The sequence below is a fragment of the Trifolium pratense genome, linkage group LG7, assembly GCF_020283565.1.
Source record: "Trifolium pratense cultivar HEN17-A07 linkage group LG7, ARS_RC_1.1, whole genome shotgun sequence".
In the NCBI taxonomy this organism is placed as follows: Eukaryota; Viridiplantae; Streptophyta; class Magnoliopsida; order Fabales; family Fabaceae; genus Trifolium; species Trifolium pratense.
In genome coordinates this window covers 2,089,805-2,099,502 of record NC_060065.1, presented here as the reverse complement: position 1 = coordinate 2,099,502, position 9,698 = coordinate 2,089,805, and the positions used below count along the sequence as shown (strand labels likewise).

The 9,698-nt window shown below is 34.0% G+C and overlaps 1 protein-coding gene across 3 annotated transcripts; it reads left to right on the top strand.

Annotated features, from left to right (window-relative positions):
• The first annotated feature begins 940 nt into the window (after positions 1-940).
• On the top strand, positions 941-9,418 carry LOC123897423 (kinesin-like protein KIN-7E). Of its 3 annotated transcripts, none has more exons than XR_006805022.1 (13): positions 941-1,666; positions 1,835-1,924; positions 2,057-2,157; positions 2,229-2,342; positions 2,438-2,519; positions 2,614-2,681; positions 2,784-2,849; positions 2,946-3,070; positions 4,134-4,446; positions 5,223-6,500; positions 7,238-7,542; positions 8,137-8,575; positions 8,710-9,361. XR_006805022.1 is itself a non-coding variant. In XM_045948061.1 (13 exons), exons 1-12 carry the CDS (start codon positions 1,462-1,464, stop codon positions 8,453-8,455), a joined length of 3,066 nt encoding a protein of 1,021 aa, XP_045804017.1. In that variant the 5' UTR covers positions 988-1,461; the 3' UTR covers positions 8,456-8,490; positions 8,710-9,418. The 3 variants fall into 3 exon arrangements, 2 of the variants coding, with proteins under 2 accessions (XP_045804016.1, XP_045804017.1); XM_045948061.1 differs by having other exon boundaries at positions 988-1,666; positions 8,137-8,490; positions 8,710-9,418; XM_045948060.1 differs by having other exon boundaries at positions 955-1,666; positions 2,614-2,849; positions 8,137-8,490.
• Positions 9,419-9,698: the final 280 nt, after the last annotated feature.

Sequence of the window (9,698 nt, the reverse complement as noted above, 5' to 3'; positions counted from 1 at the left end):
ATATAGCATGAATATTGGCAAAAGTCTTTGCATTTGATATATGCCTAATATGTTGTACTTGTATCTGTCTAATGTGTTGATGTCTGAAAGAAGTTTTTCGAAGTTCAAAAATAATAGAAAATATTGATATATAAACAATTATTAATGAATTTGTGACTAAAAATACTCGTAAGAAGTGTTTTGTATGAGTATATTGTGATATCAAATAAAAAATTCGTTGTTTTTTAGGAACTCAAATTTTTTATATCATATCATCATTTATAGTAGTTAGTTGAAGGTCGAGTTTTAGTTGAATATATCCATTATCCAACTGACTTTTTTAACGTGCTTTTAAAGCATTGTGAAATGAGAAAAATATTTTGTGACATTTCCAAACAATAGAGGAATTAAATGTTTATAAGAGAATTTGAGATATTGAAAAAGTTAAAAGAATGGTTTAAAAACGGATTACAAAGGTTGCGATCAATTTAGTAGTTTTTTCACTTTGGATGACCTATTTGTGAAGTGAACAAAGAAAGAAAAAATGAAAAATCAATTCAGTAGTTTTCTCTATTATTTTATAGACTTTTGTTAACAGTGCTTTTGTGGTATTCTTTAATCACTTTAAACAATACTTTCTCCGTCTCAATATATATAAGACATACTACTTTGATTTAATGTGATATTCATTTATCTTATTTTGACCATATTTTTTTAACATAACATATAGATGTAAACATTAGCATATGAGATATTGTTTAATTTATTTTAATGAATATTTTTAAAGTATCAAATTTTTATAATTTTTACAAATAAACAATTAAATATATTAGTGATAAAAATTGCAATTATTGGTCAACTAGGTTTTGTTACGGAGAAAGTAATAACTTTGTACAGTCTAGGAATAGGATAAATTGGTTCATCAAGTATTTACTTTTAGTTGTTTCTTTATTTAGACATTGTGTTGATTTGATAGGGAAGAATCCAAAGTTCATGTTTTGACAACGAAGGAATAGGGAGATACTCACAGTGAACTTGTAAGAAACTGAAACAACCCCTCGGAATTCCCTCAAATCACAAGGGCAAAATAGTAAATCAGTTAAACTTTACATTTAGCGGGCGAAACGGTTTCATATTTTTCGCGGTGGTTGCGGAATCCATAGCCTATACCCCATAACCCGCTTCATCTCATTCTCCACTCCGTTATCTCTCTCTCTCCGGTCACCACCGGCGGCCACCGAGACAGAGAAAACGGTATCACACATTTTCCCCTTTATCTTCCAATTCAATCACAAAAGCGATCGTTGCTTTGCTTTACAGATTATCTAAATTCTCGCGTTTATTTTCACATAGCGAAACGTTGAAGAAACGAAATGGATAAAAGAGGTGTTATTATTGTTGCAACGATTGCGAATTTGTTGATTTTCGAATTGGTGTTTTGATTGTGGCTTGTGAAAGATTAGAAAAACGACGACGTCCGTAATGGAAGTCGTAGTAGAGGAACAAGGAAACACAGTTCCTCAGAATAATGGCCAGGAAGAGAAAATCTATGTTGCGATTCGAGTAAGGCCTTTGAACGAAAGAGAAAAATCGAGGAATGATGTGTCAGAATGGGAATGTATTTCTCATAATGCTATCAGATTCAAGAACAATGGCCATGCAGAACAACGAGATACATACGCATTTGGTAATTAACCTGTTAATATTGGTATCTAGGGTTATTTATTTCTTTGATGTGTTTGTTGTAGTTGTAATTTATGGAACTTTTGAATCAATTAATGTTATTCTATATTTTTCAAGCATATTGATTTTCTGAATCCCTAATCCTATTTTAATGATGATTTGTTCGAAGCAGATAGGGTATTTGGGGAAAAATGTCCTACTAAGCAGGTTTATGAGCAAGGGATTAAGGAAGTTGCCCTTTCAGTAGTTAGGGGTATCAATTGTGAGTAAAATAACATTCTTCTGCTCTTGTTGTATGCTTGGTGATAGATTACATTTATTTATTGTTATGGTTGCCAGTGGAAGTGGAAGTTTTAGTTTTATTTTGTTTCTCATTAATGAATCATAATCTCAGGTAGCATTTTCGCGTACGGTCAAACAAGTAGTGGAAAGACATACACTATGACTGGAATTACTGAACTTGCAGTGAAGGATATATATGAATACATAGAGAAGGTATAAAGCAATTTGAATATGATATTGGGTTTGATTGTTGGCGAAAGATGACATTTATTCTTGTGTCTCAGCATAAAGAAAGGGAATTTGTTTTGAAGTTCTCTGCCTTGGAAATATATAATGAAGCTGTGAGAGACCTTCTCAATTCGAATGCTACCACACTAAGACTCCTAGATGATCCAGAGGTAAACTTAATAGCATATTTCCTATATTTTGTTAATGTCGAGATTTTCTGGCTTTAGTTCTTTTGAATGGCTGAGAATCTATGGGCCTTGAACAGAAAGGGACTATTGTTGAGAAACTTACTGAGGAGACTCTGACAGAGAGAAGTCGGTTGCAGCAACTTATTTCAAAATGTGCAGGTACTAGGGTCTAATTAGTGTTTTTCATATAATGCTTTTGATACCTTCTGATGCTACATTTCAAGCCATATCATTGTATGTGTATATCTTGCAGCTGAAAGGACAACGGAAGAGACTGCCATGAATGAAACAAGCTCCAGATCTCATCAAATTCTTCGACTGGTATTCACTTTATTACAAAGTTACTTAATAATTGAGATTAATATTTCGTATTTTATTCCTGAAGTTTCCCAAAACGATGAGCTTATGATTGGTTTTCTTCAGACAGTTGAAAGCAACCCTAGTGATTTTGTAGGCACTGCAAGATCTGGGGCTGTTTTTGCCAGTGTGGTAAGTTCTTTGCCTCTTCTGGAGGGGGGATGTGTGTTTGTGTATATTTAAATTGTGTGGTAGATGAAATGAACAAGAGTTAGTTTCTTTGCACAGAATTTTGTTGATCTAGCAGGAAGTGAACGTGCTTCTCAAACATTATCAGCAGGAACAAGATTGAGAGAAGGTAGCCACATAAATCGCAGTTTACTGACCCTCGGAACTGTAATCAGGAAACTAAGGTATAATTTCCTCCTTTTTTATTGTTTTTCCTTCTTATTCTTCATAAGTTTGTTTGTCATGCAATAGCAGATTATTCATATAATTTATTGAAACTGTTGATTAAGGTGTTCTGTTTACTAGTGGGTGGAATGGTTTCATTTGAGGAAATCTAAAGAGCACATATTCTTTCATGTTGCCGATTTACATTTCTTGTGAAACTTCGTTGCTAGGATCTCTCAAGTCACAACTCAAGATTATTTTTTACCAAACACTGATCACTTGTAAATTTGGGTCATGTATAATATTGAAACGTTGCTCGTTATTCTATATCCCAACAGCTCACTACCTGCATTCTGATTCGATTTTTCCAATATACGAAACATAATACTAAATTTACTGGGGCCATTCAAGACACAGCCAAGCCAAGAGCTAACTGAGATGGGTTGGGTTCTAGAAATCAGTCTTTTGGGTTGGGTTCGTTTTACACTTTGAGTTCATGAGTTGTGCCGACTAGGCAATGTTGCATAAAATTTGGATGATAAAATGCTAAGAAAATAATTTATGAATATAAACTTAATTTATTTTACATAACATTAGTGTAGTTTATTTCTAAACATATATTTAAAACATTTATGTTACACTTGGCGATCCTGATTAATTAGGTGGTTATGCAATTCCTTTATGAATTTGTGAAAATATAAGAAAATCCATAAAATTAGAACTAGCAGCTTTAAAGATATTTTGTTAACAAGTATTGTATTCTCTATGCTTCAGTCTTTTGACTGAATGTCCTATAGAATCAAGACTCAATATGGCATTAGAGTATGCACTGTCTCTTGTGCATTTTATAAAGTTCTTTTATTTATCAAGCATACAATTTTCAGTTCACTGATTATTGATTTCATTTCATGCATCTTCAATTTTGTGTTTTTATTCATTTTTTATCTTGGATGTCGACTGCTTTCCTCTGCCCCTAGTTATCATCATTGAAAGTTCTCTTTTATAATTCCTGCCCTTTTTTCTTCATCTCTTTACTTCATTACATAAGCGGTCTAAGTAATAAATCACAATTATTGATTGCAGCAAAGAAAGAAATGGGCACATTCCTTACAGAGACTCAAAGCTTACTCGCATTCTGCAGAACTCTTTAGGAGGCAATGCCAGAACAGCCGTCATTTGTACAATTAGTCCTGCACGCAGCCAGGTTGAGCAATCAAAAAATACTCTATTTTTTGCTGGTTGCGCAAAACAGGTGACTACTAATGCTCGGGTGAACATCGTGATGTCAGACAAGGTTTTGGTAAAGCAACTACAAAAGGAATTGGCTAGAATGGAGAAAGAGTTGAAGAGCTTAAATACCACCATACTTAAGGAAAGGGAACTTCAGATTGAACAGGTGAGGAAGACTCGGTCAATTCACTGTTTTGGAGAGGAATTATACTCTACAGTAGCATTAGCATTAGCATTAGCATTGCATCAAATATAGTGACAATACTTTAAACAATTTTTAGAATTTTGGTTCACTTAAAACAATATTGCATATATGAACTTGGTTAAAAAATATTAACTAAATGCTTCAAATGAAAATAATCAGCCTGTATTCATTATGATGCTTATTTTTCCTTCAAATTAGTGAAGTTTCAATACCAAATCAGATTCCTTTTTTCTAATTTACTCAGTACAAAGCTTAGGACCAATGGAACAGGAGGAAGTTGTCTATTTTCCATTTTCGTAAATGTCCTTATTCGTTGTGAATAGTCACACCTTAGTTTCTTAAATCTCAAATAATGGTCAGAAATTATAATTTTTTAAAATTATCGTTCCCTTTCTATATAGTCTGTTCAAAGACTTAGATTTTGTGATCATCAGGCCCTTTTATATTAGAATTTCTATTAATAGTTAGATCCTTTATCCTTATCCTGTCTTCGACTTAGAACTAGAATCAGATTCACTTAGTATAATTGTTAAATTGTTAATGCAGACTATGGACCATCAAAAGAAATTTCTGTTTACTTGGGGGAAATGAAATATGGATGGGGCTAGTGGTTTACACTCACAGATAACATAATTACAAAAAGAATGTAGAAAAGATAGGAATTTTGTTCTGTTTTTTTTATCTGTTGATAAATTTTATTTATCACTCCATTTATTCCTTAATTTTAAAATATGCAGATGGATAAGGAGATCAAAGAACTGACTCGGCAACGCGATCTCTTTCAGAACTTGCTCCAGTCAGTTGGGAAAGATCAGGCTATAAGAGTAGATCGAGATAGGGCATTACAATGGTCAGGTGTTGCTAATGATCCTAGTTCAGTTACAGACATCGTTTGTGAGAATCTTGAAAGATCAACATCCAGTTCATCTACTTCTAGCGAGCACCTTTTCAAGCAATCTACGAATTCTGAAGATAACTTTCTCTTGGATGGTTGTCCTCCTACATTTGTTGGGCCTGACCCATGTCAAGGTTGGGAAGAGATGGGTAAAAGATCTGAATCTGAAAATAACTGCAATGAAGTACCGGGTGTTGAAATAAAAGAAGTGGATACAGAGCACAAAACAGATAATAATATGTCCGTTCCTGTTTTTGAAGAAAGTGAAGGAAATTCACCCATGATTCAATTTGTGGACGTAGATGATAAATCATCCTCAGGGAATGGGCATAGCGATCAAGATTCTCCTCATCATAAAACCGAAGACATTAAAGGGATCAACAACCATCTTGTAGACCTCTCCGAGAAATCTAATGACTCATTTGAGTCCAAAACTTGTTCCTTGGCTGCCATGTCTCCTCCTCAGGTAAATAAGGTGGATCGGGAAAATTCACCACATCCTCAGTTCGGTAAGTTGGAGCAAAATGTTGAATCATCCTCAGAGAATGGGCATAGCGATCAAGATGCTCCTCATAAAAAAACTGAGGGCATTATAAGCACCAACAACAATCTTGTGGACCTCTCCAAGAAATCTAATGACTCGTTTGAATCTGAACCTCGTTGCTTGGCTTCCATTTCTCCTCCTCGGGTAGATAAGGTGGATCACGAAAATTCACCGCATCCTCTGTTCCATAAGTTGGAGCAGAATGTGTCACCTCCTTCGTTTACTAACCTAGATCAGGAACCCACATTACCTGATCAAGAAGAGCTTAAAACTATGTCACCTCGTCAACTTGATGATTTTGAACAAGTATCCTTCAAATCACCAGCTAGTGTCGAAAAGGAATACTCTACTAGTTTAGTATACTTTCCTGAGAAGCTATCTGAACCGAAGTTACGTACCAAAAGAAGAAAATCTTCTAGAAAATCTTCTCTAATTCACGAGATGAATGCTTCAGTGGAAGATGTGGAATCTGTTATGGATTCTGATATGGAGGAAACTTCCAGCGTCCTTAATTTTGTTGTAAGAATGAACCAAAGGGCTAAGTCAAAATCAGCAGACATTGATGATTATCCTATGGTAAGGACCAACAAAAATTCTGATGTCATCTATCTTTCTTGCTTCATAACTCTTTTTGACTTTAATAATAATAATAATAATAATAATAATAATAATAATAATAATAATAATAGCACATGTACTTTATCATCATGCTAATACTTAAAAATGACCTGAATAGTGTGTAAAATTGTAGTATTTGAGATGCAATAAGCGTATGTCAGTTTTCCCACTTGGTTAAAAGTTCTCCATGCTGTTTAACAATAGTGTGAGCACCAGACTTGGTTTTCTCAAGTCAGAATAATTACACATACTTGAGCACCAGATGTTATCTTTGAATTTTCACTATAAAACGTAATTTGTTACTACTTACGAGGTCTGTTTTAATGAATAATGCTAGCAACACACTCTTTAACAAACACACTCCAACACACTCTTTTTTATTGGTTGAAATTCACATGGGTCCCATAAAAAAATGTGGATCCATATAACTTTTATGTGACCCATATAAATTTGAACAAATAGAAGAGAGTGTGTTAGAGTGTGTTTGTTATAGAGTGTGTTGCTAGCACTCCTCCTGTTTTAATATATAAGCTATCTTTATATAGAAAAGAGGAAGTCTTGTCTGATCATCTTTGTCAACCTTGGATCATTCGTGATCAACTAAATGTCACATGATTAAAGTTTTATGATCTCTTCACTGAGTTCATGGGTTCCTTCATGAAGTTTCCACTTGTGTATGTTTTTATGAATGATAGGTACCTGTTAGGACGCCTCGAACCAATAAAAATATGAACAGAGAAAAAGGTCTCAGTTTCCCCGGAGTTTGGGGATCTTTAATACCCACTAAATTTGAGATGCAACAGAGAGATATAGTCGAACTTTGGGACGCATGCCATGTGCCACTGGTACATAGATCCTATTTTTTCCTTCTAATCAAAGGTGAACTATCGGATTCTGTGTACTTGGATATAGAGCTCAGACGATTGTCCTTTTTAAAGGACGCATTTTCTAGTGGAAATTACATTACAGGAGAAGGTCTTGACGTCACACCTAATTCAAGGTAAATTTAGTAGATTTTCAACATGCAATTCACATTTGCAAACACGTCCAAGTCCAACCATATTGATTGATTTTCACTGGATAATCCATCCATTCTGCATGTTTCATATTTTTGTGATATAGGATGTATTACAGACATAGTTATGGTCTGTAGTTGTTAGGATGTTGCCTAATAGTAGTCTTTTTACAGTTAGAGCTGAAATTCATAATTGTTTAAATATAATATTTCCTGAACATCATACATATTGAGAAATAAATCCCAAGCAAATACACCGGTATTGAGAGGTTTTTCTTATTTTAAAATATATTTTATAGAAACTTCTTGCAGACTATAAGATAAAACTCCCCATGGACATGCTCTTGTTCTTAGAAGTGCAAGTAAAAAGATTTTCTATGGTATTATACCTAGCTTCATGCCCATTTGACTTTCAACATCCTGAAAATGTGAAGCACGAGATCATCTCGAGACATAATAACTGGTGTTTCAATTGTGAATACTCTACATCAAACACTTGCATAAAGTCACAATTACTCTATTTTTATGTCATATATCCAGTATTTTTCACACTACTTTTATGCCACAATTACTTAACAGCCTCACGTCTCTGACTCATGAGAGGAAAATGCTCAGTAAGCAAGTGCATAAGAAGTTTTCGAGGAGGGGAAGAGAGGAATTATATCTGAGGTGGGGTATTGATTTGAACACTAAGCACAGAAGTATGCAATTGGCATGGCTCGTATGGTCGGATACAAGAGATTTGAACCACATTAGAGAAAGTGCTGCACTTGTTGGGAAGCTTGTTGGTTTTATAAACACGGGTGAGGCCTCAAAGAAAACTTTTGGACTTGGCTTCTTAACCCGACTTAAGAGCATGGGATCCCCTAATTGGAATGACACAATGTCTACTCTTTAAAGCTAGCTTGAGACATTTCAGCAGTTTAAATTCAGGTCGGTTCAATTAGTGTTGCGGTCTGCTTCCACTTTTTCTTCTAGGTTCCGTGGTTGTGTTAGTGTATGTACATTGAAAAGAAATGTAAGATGATAGTGATTAAATTAAAGTAAATGCTTCCTTCCTTAATTCTTCTTCATCTTCTATTCGTGAATAAATTACCATGATGATTTGATTTGTTATCTATTTTTTTAACAACTTGCTAATTTTCTGTGCAGGCTTATTTTTGCTGCTTGTTGTGTCATATGAGAATGAGAAAAACTGTTCGTCGAACCTCATGCTTAATACCCAAGCCAAGATCAGTAAAAAAAAAACAGTCGGGAAACAAACAAAAGCAAAATAGAATTTTTGTGCAAATAAATCTGGAAATGATATATCTCAGTTCCACTATAAAGTATTTGCTCGATCAAATAACCTACGATTTCCCGGTAAGAGCCGAGAATAACTGCACTTGACATAGATGCAATTGTCAAAGTGACGACATATATTTTGGACACAGAATATTGTGCAACACATCTGGTTTTTTATCCCCAGTCACTGTAAATTCCATTTTTTATATTAATTTGTTATTTCAGTGAGAAAACATTGCTCAGTTGTTGTTTGTATAGAAAGATGTTCTATTTGTTTATTAAATAATAGTATTGTTGTAAATTTTAATCACAACAAAAATACTACTTATGATCTAAAAATTGAGTGATACGGCAGGAGGATACGAGCTATGATGTCAGCAAGACAGCCACAGGAAAAAGCCACCAAACAGAACAGTAAAAGATTACTAGTAAGTAGATACATACAGTACATTACATCCACTTCCATTCCATTATTGTCGGGTAAGACTGTAAAACCCGTATCCACCAGTAGATATCCAAATAACCCATATGCAATGCAATGAATTGAATAGAGTCATATAATCTCCATGTTCCAAAAGTTCAGGCTTTTATCCGGTTTTTCTTTCTTTTCCATTATTATATATTTTAATATTCACGTGACGTGATATTAAAAATGGAACACTTTATATAAATAAAAACACACATTTTTTTATGTCAAAATAAAGGGAAAGAAAAGACTCCCAAAGTAAAGCTCGGATGGATATTAAGTTCTCACCATAGGATTAAAAATGTAACTTAACCAAAATAAATAATAATGTAATTAAATTTTACAATGACTAAAAGTATATATGAGTTTATATCTTATTGCTAATAGGTTT

Bases quoted from the DNA above. Each gene is read 5' to 3' on its own strand.
- LOC123897423 (XM_045948060.1), top strand. From the start codon at position 1,462: ATGGAAGTCGTAGTAGAGGAACAAGGAAACACAGTTCCTCAGAATAAT. The intron at 2,158-2,228 runs GTATAAAGCAAT...CTTGTGTCTCAG, and splicing joins TATATGAATACATAGAGAAG to CATAAAGAAAGGGAATTTGT. The intron at 7,543-8,136 runs GTAAATTTAGTA...ATTACTTAACAG, and splicing joins GACGTCACACCTAATTCAAG to CCTCACGTCTCTGACTCATG.